Source organism: Crocuta crocuta, unplaced genomic scaffold, assembly GCF_008692635.1.
Source record: "Crocuta crocuta isolate KB4526 unplaced genomic scaffold, BGI_CrCroc_1.0 scaffold139, whole genome shotgun sequence".
Lineage (NCBI taxonomy): Eukaryota > Metazoa > Chordata > Mammalia > Carnivora > Hyaenidae > Crocuta > Crocuta crocuta.
In genome coordinates, this window is record NW_027533258.1 from 9,912,186 (window position 1) to 9,936,274 (window position 24,089).

Genomic DNA, 24,089 nt, shown 5'->3' on the forward strand with positions numbered 1-24,089 from the left:
TGTGTGTCTGGGGCGGGCGCCCGCAGAGGCCATGTGGGGCCAGCCGTATGGCAGGGGTGAGTGAGGAGGTGATGCTGGGAGGCAGCCACCTNTGGGTTCTGGGAGGAGAACAAAAGCGGGAGACTGGGTCAGTCTGTGGGCTGCATGACAACAAGGGTGGGGGCTCCATTCATAACTCGGGAACCAACTGTCCCTCCCCCCTCCCGCCCCCGCCCTGCAGGGCTGGCACAAGATTCTCTCCTGCCCCTGCTACTAGGATTGGGCCGCTGCCCCCTCTGTCAGCCTCTCACCGAGGATTATGGGATTTAAAGGTCTGATTTAGCAAGCCTGAGCCTCCGGAGTGGCCATCTGCTCCACAAGGAAGGGGCAGGAGACCTGGGTCCCCGAGGAGAAAGGTGGTGGGTGCCGTCGGCCGGAGAGTGGGAGCCGGGGAGGCCTGGCAGCCAGGGTCCCAGGAAAGTGGGGGCGGCTAAGGTGAGGGCCGGGGTGCGGGGCTGGGGCCTTCCCGGCATCCCCTCATCCTGGGCCTCAGGCCAGGCAGTTCAATGAATTGAAGCTTTAAACTCTGCCAGGAAAACCTCAAAGGGCTTCTTGGGGTGGGGAGGAGAGCTGAGGTTGGGGAGCCCGGCTCCCCCCGCCTGTTCCGATCCTCGGTGCCGCTGGCTCCCAGGGAAGGGGGCGGGGGGGCGCTCTCCCCATCACCCACTGCCACCGGAGCCAGCGCCTAGAGGGGCGGCCAGACAGCGGGGACATGGCTTGGCCCACCTCCCTGGAGGCAGAGGGAGGGGCGCTAAAGTCCAGAGAGCCTTCTGGAGCCAGCGGCCTCTCGGCTTCATCAGCCGGGCCCAAAGCGCCTGTGTGGGGTAGCACGGCTTGCCCCGAGGGTCCCAGGCGGCCAAGCACCCACCAGCCTCCCTGGCCTCCAGACCACCTTCTTACCAGCCATCGGCGAGTGCTAACTGCTCCCCAGGAGATCTGGAACCTTCTCAGGCAGAGACCTGAACCTTCACCACCTCTCCCCGCCCTTCAGGGCCTTGGCAAACCCGCACTCTTCAAAACTCCTTCCCCCTCCACGCTCCTCCAGATGGGTCACCTTGAAGCTCCCTGCTGACGGGCATCAGGCACTGCTCCCCCACCCCCTGCCCCCGGCTCAGGTCCCCTAGACTGCGTCCCTTTCTGCTCTGCCCCTTCAGAAAGCAGAGCCGATCCGGCTCTGCCCCAACCTCTGTGAGCCAGTAGCAACCTGGGCTGGGAACGAGCTGGGTCCGTGGGCAGCTCCGCGATGAGCTGTGTGACCTGCATGGGGTCCCTGACTCTGGTCCTACCTGCCTGCCCACCCCTCTGTTCATTCAGCCATCCACCTCATCTGCAGGCATTCACTGGTGCCTTCCTCTGCCTGGCTCTGTTCTAGAACGTGGGGGCCCGTGGCGGACGTGGCCCCTGCTCTCAAGTTTAAAGGCCAAGCCCAGTACCACTGATATTTGGGATATTTCTTGGGAAGCCCGGGTGCCTCAGTCAGTTAAGCGTCCGACTTCGGCTCAGGTCATGATCTCCCAGTTTGTGAGTTCAAGCCCCACGTCGGGCTCTGTGCTGACAGCTCAGAGCCTGGAGCTGCTTCGGATTCTGTGTCTCCTTCTCTCTCTGCCCCTCCCCTGCTCACGCTCTGTCTCTATATTAAAAAAGGAGAGGGGCACCTCAGTGGCTTAGTTGGTTAAGTGTCCGACTTTCGCTTAGGTCATGATCTCGCGGTTCGTGGGTTTGAGCCCCGCGTCGGGCTCTGTGCTGACTGCCAGCTCAGAGCCTGGAGCCTGTTTCAGAGTCTGTGACTCCCTCTCTCTCTGACCCTCCCCTGCTCACGCTGTCTCTCTCTCTCTCTCTCCTAGAAATAAATTTTAAAAACATTTAAAAAAAAAAGGAGAAAGAGAAACCAATGGAACCTAGATGCATCCTAAAAAAGACAGAAATTGTTGAAAGAGAAAGCAAACTTGATTGAAACGGTAAAATCCAAAAGTAGAAGGGTGTTGTATTTTTTTTTAATGTTTTTATTTGGGCGGGGGGGACTTAGAATCCGAAGCAGGCTCCAGGCTCTGAGCTATTGGCACAGAGCGTGACGCGGGGCTCAAACTTACAAACTGTGAGATCATGACCTGAGCTGAAGTCGGACACTCAACTGACTGGGCCACCCAGGTGCCCCCAAAAGCAAGAGTTTAGAAACAAGATAAATTTATAAGAAGAAAAGAAGGGGTGCCTGCCTGGCTGGCTCAGTCAGAAGAACACGCAACTCTTGATCTCAAGGTTATGAGTTCAAGCCCCATGTTGGGAGTAGAGTTTACTAAAAAACATGTAATAATAATAATTTTTAAAAATCAAGAGCTCATTGAAGACACAGCAAGGACCATTGATTGGTCCAATGCACCTTAAATTATTCTGTGCTACAGGAAGAGAATGAAATCTCCAACTTATGTAAAGTTGTGGTTTCATTAATAGAAAACCTGATAAAGACCGTAAAGACCTAGAAGCTAAATTAACTTACACAGTTGCACAACTCTCAACGTCGTATCAGAATACATTGATGAATCAGAAGAAGGCTAACACTATAAGTAAAGGTTTATTCCAGGAGCACAAAGTTGGTTTTGTAGAGAAATCTATCAACGTAATTCATTACATTAACAAATTAAGAAAGAAAAGTATGATAATGTCAAAAGATGCTGAAAGGAATTTGATTAAATTTCAGCATCCATTCCTTAAAAAAAAAAAAACTTAATTAAAAATAGTAATGGAATACAAGGAAATATTATCCTAATGGTTAAACACTAAGATAATTCCAATTAAAATAAAAAACCTATACAGAGATGCCTGAATGTTACAATGTATTCAAAGAGGATCAAAGAAAGAAAGAAAACACTGGTAAAGTATCTCTGCCTCTTTGATCATAGGACTACGCACCTAAGCGCTCCAGAGACCATAATAAACAACTCTTGGAATTAAGAGAATTTAAGAAGATAGATAGTAGATAAACTTTTTTTTTATCTTCTCAAAACACTGAGAGGGGAACCTGGCTGGCTTGATCGGAAGAGCATGTGACACTGCATCTCAGGGTCGTGAGTTCAAGCCCCATCTTGGGCGTAGAGATTTTTTTTAAAGTAAATAAATGTTTTTAAGAGGCAGTGGGGGGTGAGGGGCGACTGGCTGGCTCAGTTGGTGGAGCATGCAACTCTTGATCTTGGGGTCATGAGTTTGAGCCCCATGTTGGGTGTAGAGATTACTAAAGAAATAAAATAAAATAAATAAAAGGATGGAGGGAAATCTACTCACCCTGCTAGATAACAGAACACACCGTGTAAAACTACTTGAAATCAAATGAATATAGCTGGGTGTATGGGGCCCCTGGGTGGCTCATTTGGTTAAGTGTCTCTGACTCTTGATTTCAGCTCAAGTCATGATCTCACCATTCGTGAGAGCAAGCCCCGTTAGGTTCTGCACCGACAGCGTGGACCCTGCTTGGGACTCTCTCTCTCCCTCCGCTCTGCTCCTCCCTCCCTCACTGTCTCTCTAAATAAATAAACAAACAAACATTTAAAAAAAATTTCTTCCCCTTGTGGTTCCTGGATGGCTCGGTCAGTTGAGCATACGACTTCGGCTCAGGTCATGATCTCACAGTTGGTGAGTTCAAGCCCCACGCTGGGCTCTGTGCTGTCAAAGCAGAGCCTACCTGGGATTCCCTGTCTCCTCTCTGTCTACCCACTGCCATGCTCTCTCTCTCTCTCTCTAAAAATAAGTAAATAAACTTAAAAAGAGATTTCTAAAAAAATAAAGATAATAAATAAATAAATGTTTTCTTATTGAGTAAACTCTACGCCCAAGGTTTGGCTCAAGCTCACGACCCAAAGGTCAAGAACCACACACCCTACCAACTGAGCCGGCCAGGCTCCCTAGATTTTTGAAAAGTAAAGTGAAGTGGACAAAACCAGAAAAATAAAGTAAACCTGGACTCCAAATCACACCATGCACAAAAAGAAACAAAAATCAGGAGAATTAAAGTGGAAGTAAAAATTGAAATTAAAATCTTGCCTCCCCCCAACACCCAGAAAAATCTAGAAAATAGGAATCTATTCTAGTGACAGGACACCCGGAAACTACCAAAGAACTAAACATATGAAGACCTAACATTTTGAAACAGAGAGGCAAACGGTTGCTTGGGGGTTAGGGGTGCAGAATTTTGCAACGCAGAAAATAGTTTCTATCTGCAGCTGTCAAGGAGCTTGAGCAAATTAAGAAGGCAACAATGAGCCAATGGAAAAAAAAATATTATGCAGCCATCTAAAAACATAGATGCAGGGACGCCTGGGGGGGCTCAGTCGGTTAAGCGTCCGACTTCGGATCAGGTCATGATCTCATGGTTCCTGAGTTCGAGCCCTGCGTCGGGCTCTGTGCTGACGGCTCAGATCCTGGAGCCTGCTTCGGATTCTGTATCTCCTTCTCTCTCTGCCCCTCCCCCACTCACGCTCTGTCTCTGTCTCTCAAAACTAAATAATAAAAAAACTAATAATAATAATAATAAAATAAAACATACATGCATTCAAGCTCTACCGGGTGAAATGGTGGCACGAGAAATGTATTGGTCATAAAACAGTGAAATGCACACAAATGTGTATAATAAGATCCAGCTCTGGCATGATAATGAGCACACCCAGCAGTCTGTGCCCGTGCACTTGCGTGTGCATATGCGACTCACTCGTGATACAATTGTGTATCCAGTTGCCTGTGTCATAAAGCTATTTTTCCGGGCAAATACTACTAACTCATTGCAAGCAAACCAACAAAAATGAAGCCCAAGAAAATAAAAATTAGCTCTAAACCCATCCCCGTATGTCACAGTAAACATCTTTCTTTCTTTTTTTTTAATGTTTTATTTATTTCTGAGAAAGAGAGAGAGAGAGACAGCATAAACAGGGGAGGGTCAGAGAGAGATCATGACCTGAGAACCGAAGTCGGACGGTTAACTGACTGAGCCCCCCAGGCGCCCCAGTAAACATCTTTCTATGCACCCATCCGTCCCTTTTTTTTTCCCTACCCTTCTGTGTATACTTTTACCCCCAGTTAAGATCATAATGGTTCATATTGTTTTTTGAGCTGTTTCTTCTGGTCCACTTTTCCCACATCCCTGAGCACTGCTGAGGCTTTTCTCCCTCCGCAACCACCCCAGCCTTTAAAGCTCTAAGAAACCTGCTATTGGAAGCCCCTCATTAGAAAGCCAATGGCCCCTCTGGGTTTTTTCCTCGAGGCCTGTCTCCCCTCCCTGGAGGCACGCTCAGGTCTACCTGGTATGAGGGTTTCTCGTGTGCTCCTCACCTCTCCCGTTAAACTGGGGAGCTCCTTGGGAGCAGGAAGTCTGCCTCTTTCATAAGTGTGTCTTCACGGTGCCTAGAATGCACAGTAGGCACTTCGTAAGTATCGCCGAACAAAGGGATGTAGGCTTCCTGCCTCTCTTGCGCTGAGCGATCTCAAAGGCGGTATAAGTGAAGGAGCGATCGAGGGGGTAGACAGCTGGGCACTGCACGAAGAAGTCAAAGCTGGGAAGCAGGACCCCCAAGGCCCAGGTGACCCCCAAACCACCCGGATCACACACACACACACACACACGGCCCGCCCTCCCTTCCCAGCGCTCTTCCAAACGCTCAGAAAGGAACAAGCCACACGCAGGGCTCCATGTGTGATATATATTTATATATATAATTGCTCTCATTTTATTGTACTTTATCCTCTTTTACAGTAGATCTGACACAGGCATTAAATAACTGCAGAGAGAGACCACTGGAGCGAAGGGAATGCAGGAAAACATGGGGACCCCAAGGGAAGAGACCCAGATCCAGTGAGAGGGAAGGAGGGGTGGGTCCATCTGAGGGAGGGGGGTGAGGTGTGGAAACTGCAGTGTCAGAAAAGAAATGGGGAGTTAGAGAGGGCAGAGGTCAAGGGCACTATCACTCAAGAACACCAGAGGCCCCTCACGTAACATTCTATGTGCACTATGGGGTCGTTCAAAAAAACGCCAAGGGGTCCCGAAGGAGACAGGGCCAAGAAATTCAGAGCCTAGACTGGGGGGCTATTTGCAGCGTTTAGGCTGACCTGCAGAGGAGAAGGAAGGAGTTAGTGATTAGTTGATAACGTGCGAAGAGAAGCCAGAGGGAGGAAGCCGGGGGGAAGGAGGTGAAATCGTCCCATAGCCAGCTGACGTTTCCCAGCCAAAATGGCCGCCCTCCCCCAGCGCTCCGGGGAAGTGGAACTTGAAGGATATTCTGGGAAAACAAACAGGGAAACAGTGAGCCGTCGTCGGCAAAAAACAAAGTGGATGTTCAGCCTAGGTCAGCCCCGTCCCTCCAAGGAGTGCCTATGTGGGTGACAGGAAGAGAATTTTCTAGAAGAACCAACCGGGACTCCTCTTCCAGACCCTCATGCCCAGCTCGCGCCAGTCACCACAGGATGAGAAGAAAAATGGGCCAGAAGACAGGGAAAAGGCCACACAGCCACCTCGTCCTCAGTTACAAGTAGCTGTCTTCCAGAGGCGGGAAGGGGGACAGAGAGGGCTTGGGGACACATTGCCAATGCTGGAGGGGCCGGGTAAGTCAAAGCCACAAAGACAGTGGCTGTGTCGATGAAGCAGAAAGCGTGGGAGACAGGAAGGTGAATGGAGGGCCACACTGGGGTCTGCAAACCAGGGGTGAAATGAGATGTGCAGGGGGGAGGCGGATGAGTGTGAAGGCAGGTGTGAAGGTGGGAGACTGAGAAGCTGGGTGGGGGGTGGGAAGGCAGGTGGGAAGGTGGGAGGTGAGAAGGTGGGAGGTGGATGGGTGGGAAGGCAGGTGCAAAGGTGGGCAGGTGTGAAGGTGGATGTGATGGTGGGCAGGTGAGAAGGTGGGCGGGCAGGCCTTTTCTATCGCTCTCTGGGGACAGCAGGGGTGGAGACAGCCCACTCACAGCTAAACCCGAACCAGAACAGCCCCTAACTCCTTGGGCCACCTTCCTGGGGTCCCGCCTCCCTGCCTCTGACGGAGCTGGAATCCGGAGGGGAGGGGAGGGGAGGGCGGAGACCGTGGGAAGGCAGGGATTCACAATGGCCATCAGGCTGGGTTCACAAGTAAAGAAAAGGGGCGTGAGGCTCAAACAGGTCATAGCTCTGTTATAAAAAATACCTTTGGGGCGGGTGAGGGAGGGATCAGGCAGGGTCAGGGACATTCCAGAAGCATCCATAGGAAAGAGGTGGGGGCAGGAGGAAGGGGCCTCAGGTTTTGTTGATGCGGAGTTTGAAGGCCACGCGGCCGGCGAACTTGTCTCGCTCATCGTCTGTGGCGATGTTGGCGGCATTGATGCGGCATTCTACGTTCACCTCCACATTGGGGGTCACGTTCAGGAACTTCACGGCCACCAGGGGCTGCGTGTAGTTCACCTGGGCCAGAGGAAGAGAGCAGAGGTCCAGGCCCTTGGCACTCAGCCTCCTCCCCGAGGACCCTGCTCCCCCGGGAGGAGCCACCCGTCCGGGTCCCCCGCGGCACTTACGTGGAACTTTTTGCCATAGTAAGGGAAGTACATGAGGTCGATGCTGCCGTTGGCAGGGAACATGACAAAGTTGCCGAGATTCTCAGCATCTTCATCCCGCTGTGGGGGGTGCAGGGGGGGAGGGGAGAGCAGGTCAGGGACACTCGTCTCCAGACTTCCCTCTGTTCTTCCTTCGCCCCGAGGATTTGTCTCAAATCTGTTTCCCTTGGGCTGTGAGTCTGTGTGTGTGTGTGCGCGCGTGTGTGCGTGTGTGTTCGCATGTGCGCGGGAGGGGCTGTCCTGTCCCTTCCGTCAGACTGGGAAGTCCTGAAGGATGCTAATGATACTAGGGCCACCCACTTCTACTCCTACACCACGTTCTTACCCCAGTCTGAAGAATCGGTTTCTGGAGCAGAGCCAAGAGAGAACAGATAAGTGAGTAAGGGCTCAGACGGAAGGGGAGGCTGTGTGTGTGTGTGTGTGTGTGTGTGGGTAAAGAGGGACGGGAAGCTTCTAGAGAGGACAGAGGAGGGGCCGCAGGGTTCCAAGGACACTGAGTGGCGGCAGATGGTAGTAACTACCAGATCCCCTAAAAAGGCGGAAGAGCGGGTGAGGTGCGAGGGGCAGAGCGGAAGCCACGGAGACCGGGGACCTGGGGGAGGGTGAAGGGCCAGGGATAGAAGCGGCCGCCGAGGCTTGGGTGCAGTCAGAGAGGAGGGTGTCTAGGGCAGGCTCCTGCAGCCTAGAGAGAAGCGAGAGTGGGGGGAGCCCCTTGGGGTTCGGGCCATGTTGGCGCCCGCTCTTACCCCCTTGTCCCTAGAGTGACGGGGCCTCTGATAGCAAAGGAGAGCGAAGGACATGAGTGAGTCACACGGAAGCCACGAAAGGCAAACAGATGGGCAGGCAGACAGGGCCCAAGCGACTCACCTTCCCCACACAGGTAACGTTCATGCTCTGATTTGCTCCCGCGTAGAAGTTGATGACCTGGAATGAAGAGAGCAAGCGAGGGTTTAGAGAAAGAAGGTGTCAAAGGCGCACGCCCCCGGCTTCCCCCCCCCCCCAGAACCCGGCCCCCAGGGGCCCCATCTCTCTCCTTCTTCCAGCCGCTCAAACATCCAAGAATGTCTCCAGCGAAAGGAAGCAAATGCCAGCAGATGGTGGCCCTGGCCGCCCCCCCGCCGGTGACCGAGGTCACACGTACCCGGTTCATCTTGATGAAGACACAGGGCTGCCCGGTGCTGTAACCATAGTGGGTCGGGTCCCCGATGCCAGAGCAGTCGCCCAGCTGGGTCCGGTTGAACTGGCAGGCACGCTTCGGGTAGTTGAGGACCCCGTTATCGGGCTGTTCGTAATAGCGCCCAGGGCGGCAGACATCATTCTTTTGGGCTTGGATGGAATCATTGTAAGCTATGGGGTGGGAGAGACAGAGAGAGAGAGAGACAGTCATGGGGCCTTCTGCTTCCAGGGTCCCCCAGTCCCCTGCCCGAGCTTCTGCGGGACCACGTCGCTGCCCGCTCACTCACGCTCCAAGAACTTGTTGAGCTTCTGAACATGTTGGTCCCAGCTTTCAGTGTCGCTGACGTTGACAACGACATCAAGATTCTCAGTCTTGGGGCGAATCATCAAACCTACACCAGACAAGTGGAGACAAGTGGGTAAGTTATATAGGGACCACCTATATGTACATAAATATATATATATACACACGGAGGGACCACCCTTGGAGGGAGGAAGATGGACACAGACAGCAGCACGGTGATGGATGGGGTGGAGGTGGAGGAAGGCCTCCTGTGGACATCTAGCACCTTCCCAGGCCACCAAGCTCTCAGCTGCGGGAAACGGGGAGGGAGGCAGACTTCCAGAACTTGCCCGCACGCGGTAACCGGGTCGTCAGAACCAAGCCTTTCCAAACCGTGGGCCCTTCTCAGGCTCTAAGTTCCTTTCGGGACGCCTGGGGGGCGCGCGCGACAGCAGCCAGTGACGGGCGGGGAGCCGCCTCACTCACCCGGTGTGGCCAGTCGGTCCTGGTACTTGGGGGTATGGTCAGAGACCGTCTGCAGCATGACCCACATGGTGAGGGTGAACATGGCCGTGAGGAAGCCATAGAACACGAGGTAGAAGAGAAGGATGAAGGCTGGGGAGGAGGAAACGGGGTCAGCAAGTTCCAAGGCTCCCGTGACGAGCTCACCTGTCCCCACAGACCCCTCTCCCGCTCTGACATTCTGCACTCGTACGGGTCACAGAGTCTCGAGGACATCTGAGAGCCTTCCCTTGGGAGCAAAGTGAGACAAGCTGGAAACAGGCAGTTGGGTCTGGCTTCCAGCCAAGACTCCCCGCCCCCTCCGGTCCCAGGGCAGAGAGCAGCCCAACCTCGTGAAGGCCACAAGAGACCTAAATTCTCGTTGCTGGGACAACCCCAAGTCTAGGCCACAGTCGTTCTGCATCAAATTACGTTCCCAACTTGTCAACCATTCATGGCCCCGAAAAGGCACAACATCTGTTACGGCTTCGTGGGTCCTCGTGCTTAAAGCTGTCCGGCACGGTGACTTCTGAAGCTGGCACTGGCCACCATTCATGACCAAACTCTCACCCCATCCCTCAGAGGGCTGGACCCTCACATTCAGAGAGCAGACCCCTCCCTCCTGGCGCCCCACCGAAGTCACACCCTGCACGCAGCTCCTGTCTAGCTACGAAATCTCTCAGAGCTGCCCAGAACCTTCAGCGGTCACCCCACCCCCCAGTTCATGCACTGAACCCAGGGAGAGGCGGTGAGTAAAGGCAGAATGTCCCAGAGGCTGCCCAGCAGGGAGCAGGTCCTTGCTGTAGGTGACACGTAACTCCGTCACTCCTCAGCCTGGTGTAACTGCCTGCTGCTGTCACCACCCAGGACCCTCTGTCCTTCCATCTCAAAAGACACTGTCCCCATGAAGCTTCCCCAGATTTCCCCAAGCCATCATGGACCCCTGCAACCCCAGGGGCTGGACTTCCCAGTTTCCTGAAGGCAAGGACTGCCCGGGTGGGTGGGCTGATGGATCAGCGTTGAGTCGGTGTGCATGAATTGTAAATTGTGTCACAACAGGGTCCCCTATGCTTGACTTCCCAGCTTAACAATCCCTTCTGGAAGAATGCCACCCTTCACCTGCACCCAAGCCCAGCACCAGACCCTCCGAGATCGACAACTCCCTCTACACACGCCCCCCAGTCCCGCCGTGGGTTGGGAGGGTCTCGACACTCTGCCGGATGATGTATGTGCAGTCTCACCACTGGCGACCACTCCTCCCTCCGCCTGCGACATCTGAGCCTCCCACATCCAACCTCCGAAACCGCCCAGGGCCACCCCTCTCCAACAGCCCCCCACCCACAAAGCAGCCACAGAAAAGCTCCAAACAGCAGCAGGNTGCGGCCCATGAACTGGTGCGTCCTCGGGTTCCACACGAACTCCTTCCACTCCTCAACCACCTGCCCGCAGCTCTTCTTCTCCTTCTGGATGACCATCTTGGCGGCGGGGGGCGAGTCCCGCGCGGGGCGGGGGGCTGCGGAGAAGCTGGGGTGCGGCGCGCGGAAGCCCCCCCACGCTCCGGAGCGCGCGGGGAGCAAAGGCGGCGGGGGCGAGGGAGACCCTCCTCAGATGGACAGCTGCTGCAAATTCCGGGGTGCACGGCCACGCGCTGCGGGGTGCTGGCAGCGCGGCGTAGGATGCACCGATCCTAGCCCCCCCCCCACCCCGGGCTGCGATGAAAAGGGGGCTGTCAGAGCAGGGGAGGTTAGAAAGAGGAAGGGGTGCGATGCAGCCTCTCCAACCCCCCCAAGCCTTCTAGAAACAAAATGAAAAGGGATGCAAAAATAGACGGCTGCAAAACCCGAGCGAGACGCAGAAAAAATTGGGGTGCAAGGAGGCAAGGGAGGGGTGGGGGAGGGGGCTGCCCCGAAATCCAAGATGCAAAGAGGCTGTGGAGAGGGACCAGGTGGCCGCTCAAGGCGCCTCCGCCAAGCGGAGACCGCCACACCAGGCTCGGCCGCGGGGGTGGGGCAGGGACGCGCAATTGGGGGACAGCCAGGGAAGGGGGTCCCCGGGGCGGAGGCTCCGCTCCTCAGCAGTGCGGGGCCGGCGGTCGTGGCGCGCAGTCTNCGGCTGTGGGGGGCCCGCCCCCTTCCCCACCCCCAGAAGCCCCGCCTCCTCGCCGCTGGCCCGGGCGACCTCATACATATGCAAATATGGAGAGAGGGATTGGGTCCGCCCCCCCTCGCCGCCTCTTTAAGACCCGGAGGTCTCTCCCCTCCCCCCACCGCAGGTACCAGACTGGATCAGGTGGATGGGGGGATAGAGGGCGTGGCCGGGCGGAGTGGAGGGAAAGAGAACCCCCCGAGAGACAGAGCTGGAGAGGGAAGCGGATCTTTGCTGCAAAGGGGCCCCAGGCCGCCCGTTGGAGACTGAGATCCGGAGACGGACAGGGCCAAATGTGAGAGGGATGGAGAAGGAGCCAGAGACCAAGAAAAACAGAAGGCACCAGCCAAGGCGCTAGACCAGCCGGGATGGAGGCTAGAACAGGCCACACAGGATGGACGGAAGCCACCACAGGGGGGAAATTACCCTTGGGGGGGCAGCTACCAGCTCCCCCCAACACCGTCTCCAGTCCCACAGCCCTGGTACGCTCCAAGCCTAGGGGCTTCCCATGTCCCCACCCAGCTCCTCCAACACCACCTCCCTAGCCCCTAGCATTGCCCAGAGACCCCAGCCCTGGACCCAGGTCTGCTCAGGTGCTGTGTCCCCCCCCACCCCATGTCTGAACTCCCCCTCCCCTTTTGCCCATTTGAGCACCTGTTAGAGACTGCAACTCTAGCCCTGGGGAGGCAGCCTCACAGTTCTCACGCGGCTCAAGAGATCGACAGTCTAGTGCGGGGGAGAGGGGGGTACCAGAGCCTCTAAAGACCTTCTAGTTAAGAATCATTTTCGGGGCGCCTGGGTGGCTTAGTCGGTTNGTCACTTTGCCTCCTTCGACTCTCACCCAATACTGGCTCTAGTCCTCACCAGTACCCATTCCGACTCTCGAGCTTGCCCTCGAATTCTCTCCCTCCAGCCCAGCTCCATGGACTTGGGGTCTGTTCAGACAAACCTCCTGCTCCTCAGAATGGCCTTGTGCTCGGTTCAGTGCTCTGCTTTCACCATCTTGCAACCCTTCGTAATTTTACCTTGGAACTTGTGATCTGTGCATGAAGTTCAACGGGGCAATGGAGGATAGTGTGTGAGCCAAGGAGACACACGTAACGTGCCACGCGTGATGCCACCCGGCCGTGGCCTCCAGTGGATCCATCCCTCGCGGCAGCTCAGCGAGGTTAAGTGAAGGCACAGACGGGGGGTGCTGGCAGCTGAGAGAGGCCACACTTTAGGTTCGAAGCAGACCTTGAACCCTACAAGGCAATGGCCTTCTAGAAGATGCGGGTGATGGAGGCGATTCAGCCAACCACTTCCGCTGGCGACGATGCCAAGGAAGAAAAGAGGAAAGTTGCGCTGCCCATAATTTTTCTTGCCTCCAGTCCTGTTCTGGTCAGTAAGCCGAAGGCAGAAAAATGTTAATTTTTCTTTATTTCTAACAACGTTAGATAGCAAAAACCCCATGAGAAGTTGAGAAAAGAACCCCAGAAGAAAGGAAAACATTTCCTCCTTCAGGACCATGAACGGCCCTTTTTCCTGCCTTCTTTTTTTTTTTTTTAATTTTTAAATGTTTTATTTATTTCTAGGAGAGAGAGAGAGCGTGAGCAGGGGAGGGTCAGAGAGAGAGGGAGTCACAGACTGAAACAGGCTCCAGGCTCTGAGCTGGCAGTCAGCGCGGAGCCCGACGCGGGACTCGAACCCACGAACCTCGAGATCATGACCTAAGTGAAAGTCGGACGCTTAACCGACTAAGCCACCCGGGCGCCCCACCTGCCTTCTGACCGAGGGATCCCACACCTTCCTTTTCACCACGTCCTGCAAATTACACAGCGGGCTCTGCTTCAGCCCCTTCTGCAGGCTCCGGATTAATTGTCTCCAGATACAGCTTTAATTAGGCCACTTCTCAGCTCAAAGGTCTTCGCCGGCTTCCTGTGGCCCCAAAGGACAGAGTCCTGATTCTTTTCTCTGCCCCTCAGGGCATCCCACCGCCTAGACCCAGCCTGTGTCCCCAGCCTCCTTTCCCACTAGGACCCAACTGGTCCTTTGCTGGAGCTAAACTGGCCACTCCCGGGACAGGCTGTGCTCACTCCTGACCTCACACCTTTATCCATTTTATTCCCTCGTCCTGGAAGGCGGCCCACCCTTCAGAGTCCAGCCCCAACTCCCATTCATTCATGCAACGCGTATCTAATGAGCATTTGCTTAGAGCCAGGCACTCTTCTGGTCCCTGAGCTCCTGGGACTCTCATTCCAATAAACAATGAAAACAAGCAAACAACTAAAACAATGTAGTATAATATCATGCAGAAAAAATACAACAGGGTGATGTGCCAGAGAGCCCCCTGGATGGGCCGGGAGGGCCTTACTGAAGAGCTAACATTCAGTGTGTGACCCAAGGAACCCAAAGAACTGCGGGGACCTGTTGGAGAAGAATCTTCCAGAAGGAGGAAAGTCTAAGTGCAAAAGCTGGGCTTCGGAGAGGGGAAGGCGAGATTAATGTAGCAAGAGATGCGAGAGGTAGGAGCCAGATCACATAGGTCCTTGTAGGCCAAAGGGCGTACTTTGGAGGTTTTTTTATGTTTATTTATTTCTGAGAGAGAGAGAGAGAGAAAGACAGCGTGAGCAGGGGAGGGTCAGAGAGAGAGAGGGAGACACAGAATCCAAAGCAGGCTCCAGGCTCCGAGCTGTCAGCACAGAGCCTGACGCAGGGCTCGAACCCATGAACCGTGAGATCATGACCTGAGCTGAAGTCGGACGCTCAACCGACTGAGCCACCCAGGCGCCCCCATTTTATCTTTTCAACCAGATTGCGAGCATTTCGAGAACAGACCTCTGTCTTAGACTTCATATACACCGTCTATACCCAAGCAATCCACAGCGCTATGGAAAACAACATCTGGTGGCCGAATTGCACTTAAACCCACAGTGGCTCCTTCTGCTACTTGCCCTTTCCTTCATCAGACAAAGAGAATCGAAATGAGCTCGGTCCGATCTGGAGAGATGAGGCCTGGATCCTACCCTCAACACGCACCTCAACACACACAGCCTGGCAAACACTGGCCTGGGGAAGGCCCCCCCGGCTGCGAGCTCAGTTCTGCCCTGTACACCAGCTCCCTCGGAAAAGAATGAACGTCTGCCGTGGGTTTCAGGGGAAGATTGCCATACCTCTTGCTCCATGCACCTCTTCTTCTCCTGTGAGGCTCAGCATGAGGAAGGGGTGTGTTGGAGGGAGCATTCCAGTAACTGCAGCCTCGGTGTTCCCAGGGAAATTAGCTAAGGAAGGAATGGGGGTCAAAGAGCAAACCTCTGGGGCGCCTGGGTGGCTCAGTCGGTTAAGCGTCCGACTTCAGCTCAGGTCATGATCTCACAGTTCGTGGGTTCGAGCCCTGCGTTGGGCTCTGTGCTGACAGCCAGCTCTCTCTCTCAGAAATGAATAAAACATTTAAAATTTAAAAAAAAAAGGGGGGGGCGCCTGGGTGGCTTAGTCGGTTAAGCGTCCGACTTCAGCTCAGGTCATGATCTCGCGGTTCGTGGGTTCGAGCCCCGCGTCGGGCTCTGTGCTGACTGCCAGCTCAGGGCCTGGAGCCTGTTTCAGTCTGTGACTCCCTCTCTCTCTGACCCTCCCCTGCTCACGCTGTCTCTCTCTCTCTCTCTCCTAGAGATAAATAAAACATTAAAAAAAATTTTTTTAAATAAATAAAATTAAAAAAAAGCCAACCTCTTCCCAGACCCCAGTCCTGCCTCCGGCATCTCCAGAGAAAGGAAGGGAATAAAAACTCCCACACCCGCTCTCCCAAATCCTGAGCCTGTCATGAGGCCGGGGCGCCTGGATCCTCCTCCCCACCAAATCCCAGCGTCTCAGTTGTCTGGGTTCCCAGCAAGATGGGTCATTGCAGAGACAAGAACAAGGAAAGAAGAGAGAGCTCCGGCACACAGGTGGGGGGGGGCGGGGGGTTATTATTTCACGGGGACAGAGTTTTGGCGTCGCAAGGTAAAGAGGTCTCGAGACGGACGGCGGAGATGGTTACCCCGAACTGAGACACTTAAGGCCACTGAGCCATCAGAATAGCTAAGGCGGTACATCCCAGTCAACCATACTCCGATAAAAACAGATGGGAACTTGGGGCGCATGGGTGGCTCAGTTGGCTGAGCCATCCGACTCTGCATTTCAGCTTAGGTCGTGATCCCAGGGTTGTGGGATCGAGCCCCGCGCTGGGCTCCACATTGGGCGTGGAGCCTGCTTAAACAACAAAAGAAGGTTTGAAAGGAACTGTGCACGAGGTTAATGATCGCATCATAAGCACCATCTCTCGTACATCGGACACTTGCTGTAGGCCACGCGCTGTGCGAGGCCTACACCCCTGATCCGCTGTGCGAGGGGTGTGAGAGGGCCTATCCCCCTGGTCAAATCTTCACAACAAGCCTCGGAGTGGGGTAGCTTTCCCATTTGGCAGGTCAGGAGCTGTAGGAGTTGTTCAAGTTCATGCCTTGAAAAGCTCACCTCCTTGGCGGTCCTTGGTAGAACTTGCAACCACATTCTCACAGGGATGTGTATTAAGGCATCGCACGTGTCTCCTTAGCTCTCCCCCAAGACTCTGGTTCTCCAGGACCAGGGCTGAGTCTCACTCATCTTTGGGGTCCCTGTGGACTACCTAACTCAGAGGTATGAGTACGGTCAACCGAGAAACTCAGTTAAAAGAAGGAAAAAGGGAAGAAAGGGAAGGAGGGAGGGAAGAGAGGAAGCACAGAAGGGGGAGTGAGGGGGTGGACCAGGCCTGGAGGCTGTCGGGTATCCTGCCAAGTTCCGGAAGAGTCTGCAAGGGTGCGAGAGAGGCAGGAGACACTGGGCATCCGCTGTAGGCACCCTTGTTGGGGGCCTGGCAGAGTCTGCGTCAAGGCAAAGTCAGTCTTAATGAAAGAGTGTAGACAGCTCTGGATGGTAATCAGGAATCCTGGAATCTAGGACAGCCTGGAGAAAGAGAGGTTGGGGGTGCAGGGACGAGACAAAAGCCAGCCCCCCGGGAAGAATCCTCAGGGACAAAAATTCAGGAGGCTGCCGCTCAGAAGAACCCTTGATGGAAACCCAGGTGCGTTTAGATCCTTTAACCCTCCCCACCCCCCACTGGCTCACACCCGAGGCCCCCACGGGACTGGTTTCTTTTCATTATTCAAGTCTTTGCTCAAGTGACACTGCCTTAGAGAGGCCGTCCCTGACCACCCGGCTAGGGCTGTCGTCGACTACCGCCCTCAATTACGTTATAGGATCTTATTCCCTTTATAGCACCAACCACTACCTGAAATGATCACGCTTATTTATTTTTCTTACGGGCTGTCTGCTCCCACCCCCCAACCCGGTTAGGTCCACAAGAACAAGCATCGTGTCTGTCTTCCATCCACTTATCCTCGGTGTCTAGAACAGTGCCTGGCACGCAGTAGGTCGTCAATGACTCTCAGTTGAATGGACATACCCAATGGCCCAGGCAGGCCCCGAACATTGCCCAGGGGACCGGGGTTGAATTTGGGCTTCCCGGCCGCACTGAGGACGCTCCGAAAACACTCTGCCTGTGTGGAAGTGGCTATAGACCAGCAAACTGGGAATTGCGAGGGTCCAAGGAGACGCTTTGTGTCTTCCACGCCAAGGTCTCTCCTGGAACCTCCTTACCCTGGGGGCATTGAGGTCCTGGCTGATCCCTGCAGAAGGGGGATGACATGTCCAATGAGTGACTCACCCTGTTGCCGGGTGACTGGTAGGAAAATCATTTTAAGAAGCCAGGAGGCTGGGACGCTGGGATCTCCATGGGTCGTGGAGACGGGGGATGGGCTAGCTAACAGTTCTCTAGAGGAGGAAGAATGGAGCGCCGGGGCTCGGAGGGTGCCCCAAGTAGGGGTTGGGACACCAAAATTCTGCAGAGGTGCGGGGAAGGGGCAGGGGACTGGGTCACCACGTTCTCTGAGGGCCGAGCTATTCGTGAATCTGCTTTTCCCAGCTGAGACCAGCATAAACCAGCTCTGGCTTGATGGAATCGACACAAATTCGTCTGGGAACGCGGCAAGTGCACCAAAGCGAGGCTGGGAGAGACGCAGGCTGCTTCGCCCTCTGCCCCACTCCCGTTCTCCTTCTCCCAGCGGCTTCCACCCCTTTCCCCAAAGCCCCTGCCCCCACCCCTTGATGGCTCTCTCATGCCCCCTGCTGCTCATTCTCGGCACAGCAGTGGCCCTGCTAAGGGGATAATTGGAATCCATTTCTTCCCTTCCTTCCAGACCTCTCTCCGGGCCAGCCTCGGCGAGGGGAAAGCTGAAGTCCCACCGGCTGGGGAAGGAGGTGGGCTCCCGGCTCCCAGGAAGTGACCCGTATCTGGCACACGTGTGTGTCTGTCTGCGGGTGCTGCTGGACTCCCAGCCAGAGAGGCTTAACCAGACTAGGTTAAGGCCCCTGGTCTCCAAGCTCTTACAGTTCCCTTTACGGCGCTTATCAGTTTCCAATTATCCACTTGCTTGTTAGTCTCAGAGGGAGGACCCCCCAGGGGACTGTGAGCAGCAAAAGGGCAGGAAGTGGGGGGGTAGTCACCGATACAGCCCACCGCTCAGCACGGTGCCTCGTACGGTGCACGTTGCGGATACCCAGTAAAGATGTGTTAAATAAATGAATGAGCGACATTCAAGGGGATTCTCTGCTGGAGGTTTAATGGGTGGTGTCTGTGTCATTGCCTAGGCTCTGGGGACAGCTGTGAGTCCAGATGTTCTGACTTCTGTTCAGGGCCCGGTCCATGTCCAGCTTCTGGCCTTGTGCCCAAAGGCCATCCAAGCAAAAGGAGGCTGAAGCAGCCTCTCCTAGAGGGAGGGGGTACAGGGGGTCGTTAGGGCAGCCTGGACCCACAAAGCTCCTCCCTACCCCGGCTCTCTGACCTCAGTCTTCTAGAGCACTTCCTCCCACTGGCTCTTTATCCCCTCTATCCCTTCCAGAAGTTTCCTTTCCCTAATAAGTGCCCTCAGTTGCCTCCTCCTCCCCTCTGGCTGACCCCAATGACGTGCTGCGGGATTCTGTACCTGGAAGGGCCCCCAGGAAGAGGCGTGCATGGGGCTGGACCCAGAGGTTGAGGAGGGAGCCAGGGTCTGAGAGAGGCAGGGCTAGGATCTCCGTCTCAGGCCCCTGGCTCAAGGTTACCCCAGACGCGGCCAGCTTCAGCTGAAGAGGGGCTCCCAAGACCAGAGGCAGATGCAGCTGTGGTCCCCATGCAGAGGACAGCACCACTTTCTGCAGAGCGTGTGGAATACGGACGTGACTGGGGGAGGAAAGACCAAACCGCCCGGACCCCCTGTGACCCTGCCCTTGCTGCCTCATCTGGGCCTCTGAGCCGCACCTTCTATCTACCCACCATTTCCACCCCCTATGTGCCGCCCAAATTTTCCCGGCTTGATGTTCCCTAACACCACAGTGATCCCACACAAATACAATTTAAAAAAAAGCCATTTGTGGGGGCACCTGCTGGCTCACTCGGTAGAGCATGTGGCTCTTGATCTTGGGGTTGTGAGTTCAAGCCCCACGTTGGGTGTAGAGATTACTTAAAAATAAATTCTTGGGGCACCTGGGTGGCCCAATCCGTTAAACATCCGGCTCTTGATTTTGGCTCGGGTCATGATCCCAGGATTGTGGGATCGAGCCCCGCCGTGGGCTCCTCACCCAAGCACGGAGCCTGCTTAGGATTCTCTCTCCCCGCTCTGGGCTCCTCTCCCCCACTAGCACATGCATGCGCGCATGTTCTCTCTCTAAGATTAATAATAAATTAGGGCATCTAGGTGGCTCAGTCGGTGAAGTGGCTGACTTCAGCTCAGGTCGTGATCTCGCGGTTCATGATTTCGAGCCCCGCGTCGGGCTCTGTGCTGACAGCTCGGAGCCTGGAGCCTGTTTCAGATCCTGTGTCTCCTTCTCTCTCTGCCCTTCCCGTGCTCACGCTCTGTCTCTCTGTCTCTCAAAAATAAATAAACATTAAAAAAATAATTAAAAAATAGGGGCGTCTGGGTGGCTCAGTCGGTTGGGCGTCTGACTTCAGCTCAGGTTACGATCTCATGGTTGGTGGGTTCAAGCCCCGCGTCGGGCTCTGTGCTGACAGCTCAGAGCCTGGAACCCATTTCAGATTCTGTGTCTCCCTCTCTCTCTGACCCTCCCCTGCTCACGCTGTCTCTCTCTCTCTCTCTCAGAAATAAATTTTAAAAACAAATAAATAATAAGTCTTTAAAAAGTATAAGTAAAGGAAAACAAATAAATCTAAATAAATAAGTTTAAAAAATGCCATTTGCTTGCTGTGGGAAGCTTCAAGACGTGTCCCTGTCCCCCACCTTAGGCTTTCCTGATATTGACAATTTAGGGTCCGCCTTCCCTCCTGCCACTCCCAGGCTCCACCGAATACAGGCAGCACCCCCTCTTACTTGATCTTGGAGCTGGAGGCTGAGCCGGGGAGGGTTTTCTGGGGTCCCAAGGGCAAGGAGGTGACCGGAGCCTGCTGCCAGCTGGAGTCCCAGGTCCAGAGAGAAGGCCCAGGGCTCTGCATGAGGCTGGGGGAGGTCTGGGGGGAGAAGTGATCCTCCTAAGGACTCTAGGCTGGGGACTCGTAGAAGGAGAGCAGTAGTGGAGGGAGACGGGGGAGGCAGCCGCGGAGCTGGCCACGGAGGGAAAGATCGTCTTTACCTTGGAGACTGAATTCCGCGTGAGCCCCTGGAGGGAAGAAGGAGCCGGGTTGGGACTCCACGCCGCAGCTCCTGGGGCTGCCACTGAGGGCGGACACCGAGGTCTGGGCCTGATGGTCCAGCCAGCTGCCCCGGCGCACACAGCCGTCCAGGGCGGGGACCAGCTGGAGCCGGTGCAGGGAAGGGAAGACGCGGGGATGTGGCCATCGAGACACAGGAGCCTCCTTCCCAGCCGCTCCACGCTCAGTTTCTTCCCCTCTGAGACCCAAGCCTTTGGCCTCTCCTGCAAAGCTGTGATGCTGTCCCCTCCCCTTGAAAAGTGTGGCCCTAGACCCCCATGATCTTCCGCCCGCCCCCAACCAGCAACACCTCACCAGCTGTGGTCGGTTCCCACCCCTGTGATGTCGTTACCGGCAGGCGGAGACTGGAGGGAGGGAAGGGCAGCCCTCCCACTGCAATCCTCACGACGGGCTGGGGTCTGCTGGCCAGAGGCCCGAAGACCTGTTTCAAGCACAGCACCTCCTCTCCGTCCACAGTCAGCAGCAGCAAATCCCCGAGAACTTTCACTTCCACCTGCAGGGAGGAGCCAAGCGTAATCAGAGCCCCCCGGGGGCCTGCCTCCCCCGTCCGCACCGTGCACCGTCCGCACCGCAGACGCAGAGGCAGCCACGTGCGGCGGGAAGAACATGGACTTGTGGCGACAGCTAGCATCCTGGGCTCACTCAAGGCGCGAGCCTTGAATCCCCCTCCGAAAAAACAGAGACCAGAATAGCGACTCCATGGGGGTTCTGTTGCAGATTAAAAACGACCCCAGAGGTAAGAGGTTGCCTGCAAACCCGCTTCCCTTCCTCTTCCGGGGACCAGCTCGGGCCCAGAGCCGGCTTACCTGGTGCCACTTGCCATCGTCCAGCCGGGGCCCGGCGCCCACTGTCAGGCGGGCCACGTGGTTGTGTATCTGGATCTCGGGCCTGCCACCTCGAAGTCCCAGCATAAACCAGTCCTCGTGGGGGTCGGTGTCGCCGTACAAAATCACTCCCTCTGGATCCCAGGTTCGAAGCTCAAAGGAGGAGGAGGTTCTGGAAGGACACGTTAGGAAAGGTGGTGTGCGGGGTCTGCCCTGTGGGGACACAGCAGGGCCGGGGATGGGGAGTGGCAGGCACGGACGCAGAACAAAGGGAAGATGTGAGGGACGGAAGGTGGGGTCAGGGGACCAGGTGAAGGGGCCGTGGCAACCTCATACTTCCTCATCTTGGTGAAGTCAAAGGTCATGATGGTGACAGGCCCTTGTCCTGAAGCACTGCTGAGGTGCACAGCCGGAGGGTCCTGGATCCTCTATCGGAGAGAAGAAATAAACAAGGTAGAACGAGGAGGGCGCCCCAGAGACTTGGCGACGGCAGGAGAGTCACACAGCTGCCGCGCAAGCGGAGGAAAGGAAGGAAGAAGGCCAAGCCAGTGTAGCTCATTCCACCGCACACAGGGGACATTGGCACTTTGTCCCAATCCTGAACCTAAATGCAGGGACTGGGTCTTGGGGCCTGTACCTGGTGGCTGTGAGGTAGCAGCAGCAGCAGCAGAAGCAGCCACCGCCGCCGTGGCGATGTGGCCAGCGGACCTCTGCCCTCCATGACCAGGCACGGTCCTGTCTGTGGCTCAGATCACCCTGGGGAGAATATGTTGGGGACAGGCAGTTGGTATTGGGTTAAAGATTGCCCTGGGGGGAAGAAGGGGGGCAGGAGACGGGGCACTGACCCTCCACCCCCTTCTGCGGGGACAAATCTGGGGAGGGACAGAGGTCTTCGACTACGCTCCCCCTGCTGGGAAATTGCAGGAGCTCGGACAGGTTACTCCATTTACCCTTCTCCTTCTAGAGCCTGACCTGGGTCCTCGAAGTCTTTTGCCCACCAGAGGAGGCTGCCTTCCCAGGCTTGAGATCCCAGAACAGCCCTGCCGGGCACCCCGAGCAGCATCCTCCCTCCGACAGCTGAGGGGCGGGCGTCTGGGTGGCTCAAGTCGGTCAAGCATCCGACTTTGGCTCAGGTCCTGATGTCATTGTTGGTGAGTTTGAGCCCCACCTCTGGCTGTCTGCTGTGAGCCTCGGGCTGTTTGGAATCCGTTTCTCCCTCCCTCTCTCTGCCCCTCCCTCGCCTCCAAAATAAATAAACATTAAAAAAGAAAAAGCAGCTGAATCGGGGAATAGCAAATATCTAGCTGGGTGACTCTGGGTAAGGCCTTCCACCGTACTGCTTTAGCGCGTCCTCCCTGGCGACATGTGAAAAATAATACCTACTTGATGGGGTGACTGCAAATGAGGATTAATTGAGATCGTGCAGGCACACTGCCTGGTGTCTGCTCTGAGCTCCTCCCTCACTAGTTTCCCAGGCCTCAGCGGGAGGTACTGTCCGCGAGTGTGATTTACTGGCTACTAAGAAGAGGCCCCGGCCCCCGCTGCTCATCATCTTCTCTTGCCCAGTGATTGCAAGGTTTCCCCGTGGACCCAGAGAAATTCGTCACCCTCTTCCACTACTCCCGAGAAAAGCGACCCTCGGAGCCCCTCAAGACCCCTCGGAAACAGCTCTCAGAGCTGGAGCGGGGCCAGGGAAGGGGAGGAGGGTGCTGAGGACCGGGGGTGGGGTGCNGGGGGGGTCCCTGCCCTGACCCGGCCTCTGTCCCCACGCCCGGAACGCCGTGCCCTGACCCAGCCTCTGCCCACGTCGGGACCCACTGCCCTGACCCAGCGCCTGCCCACGCTGGGGTCCCCCTGCCCTGACCCAGCGTCTGCCCTGCCCCCGCACCGGCACCCCCTGCCCTGACCCGGCCTCTGTCCCCACGCCGGGACGCCGTGCCCTGACCCGGCCTCTGTCCCCACGCCGGGACGCCGTGCCCTGACCCGGCCTCTGTCCCCACGCCGGGACGCCGTGCCCTGACCCGGCCTCTGTCCCCACGCCGGGACGCCGTGCCCTGACCCAGCGTCTGCCCACCCTGGGACGCCGTGCCCTGACCCGGCCTCTGTCCCCACGCCGGGACCCCTGTCCTGACCCGGCTTCTGCCCACGCCGGGACCCCTGTCCTGACCCGGCCTCTGCCCAGCCGGGACCCCCTGCCCTGACCCGGCCTGTGTCCCCCACACCCTAGGAACTAGCCGAGTTCGAGAAACTCTCCGNCCTGACCCGGCCTCTGCCCAGCCGGGACCCCTGTCCTGACCCGGCCTCTGCCCACGCCGGGACCCCTGTCCTGACCCGGCCTGTGTCCCCCACACCCTAGGAACTAGCCGAGTTCGAGAAACTCTCCGACCAGGTGAAGATCACTGAGGAAGGTGGGGGCCCAGCACCTGCGACCCGATGGAGGCTGGGGAGGAGGTGAGGGATGGGGTCCCAGGCCCAGCGCACACCCAGGTTTTTTGTCTCTTGACCACGACTTCGGTCTCCACAGCCCTGAGAGCAGATGGCTTCGGAGAGAATCCCTTCTATCACTGTTTGGTGGCTGAACTTCTTCCCGCCCCCGGGGAGCCACAGGGTAAGAACCCCCGGACCTGGGAGGGTCCCCTCTGCCTGTCCCTCTCAGAGGCTTCGCTCAGGGGCCCAGAGGCCTGAGCCCCTTTTCCTCTCTCCTTCTCAGGGCCCTGTGTGGTCGTGGGCTACGGGCTGTACTACTTCATCTATAGCACATGGAAAGGGCGCAACGTTTATCTGGAAGATATTTACGTGAAGCCCGAATATCGGG

The 24,089-nt window shown here is 56.1% G+C and overlaps 3 protein-coding genes across 3 annotated transcripts in view; 1 reads left to right on the top strand and 2 right to left on the bottom strand.

Annotated features, from left to right (window-relative positions):
* Positions 1-5,706: 5,706 nt before the first annotated feature.
* On the bottom strand, positions 5,707-9,682 carry ATP1B2 (ATPase Na+/K+ transporting subunit beta 2). Its single transcript, XM_077746832.1, has 6 exons — positions 9,539-9,682; positions 9,057-9,161; positions 8,735-8,940; positions 8,461-8,517; positions 7,555-7,653; positions 5,707-7,444 (listed from the first exon to the last, which is right to left on the bottom strand). Exons 1-6 carry the CDS (start codon positions 9,618-9,620, stop codon positions 7,280-7,282), a joined length of 714 nt encoding a protein of 237 aa, XP_077602958.1. The 5' UTR covers positions 9,621-9,682; the 3' UTR covers positions 5,707-7,279.
* An 8,670-nt stretch (positions 9,683-18,352) lies between these two features.
* On the bottom strand, positions 18,353-22,364 carry SHBG (sex hormone binding globulin). The gene is made up of 9 exons (XM_077746685.1): positions 22,247-22,364; positions 21,912-22,030; positions 21,611-21,702; positions 21,257-21,446; positions 20,782-20,943; positions 20,372-20,534; positions 20,113-20,249; positions 18,733-18,940; positions 18,353-18,516 (listed from the first exon to the last, which is right to left on the bottom strand). Exons 2-9 carry the CDS (start codon positions 21,993-21,995, stop codon positions 18,368-18,370), a joined length of 1,185 nt encoding a protein of 394 aa, XP_077602811.1. The 5' UTR covers positions 21,996-22,030; positions 22,247-22,364; the 3' UTR covers positions 18,353-18,367.
* Positions 21,994-24,089, top strand: part of SAT2 (spermidine/spermine N1-acetyltransferase family member 2) — a 3,291-nt gene continuing 1,195 nt past the window's right edge. The window contains exons 1-4 of the mRNA XM_077746747.1: positions 21,994-22,011; positions 23,631-23,682; positions 23,799-23,882; positions 23,985-24,088. Of these exons, the coding sequence (XP_077602873.1) occupies positions 21,994-22,011; positions 23,631-23,682; positions 23,799-23,882; positions 23,985-24,088 (258 nt within the window). The remainder of the gene's footprint in view (positions 22,012-23,630; positions 23,683-23,798; positions 23,883-23,984; position 24,089) is intronic.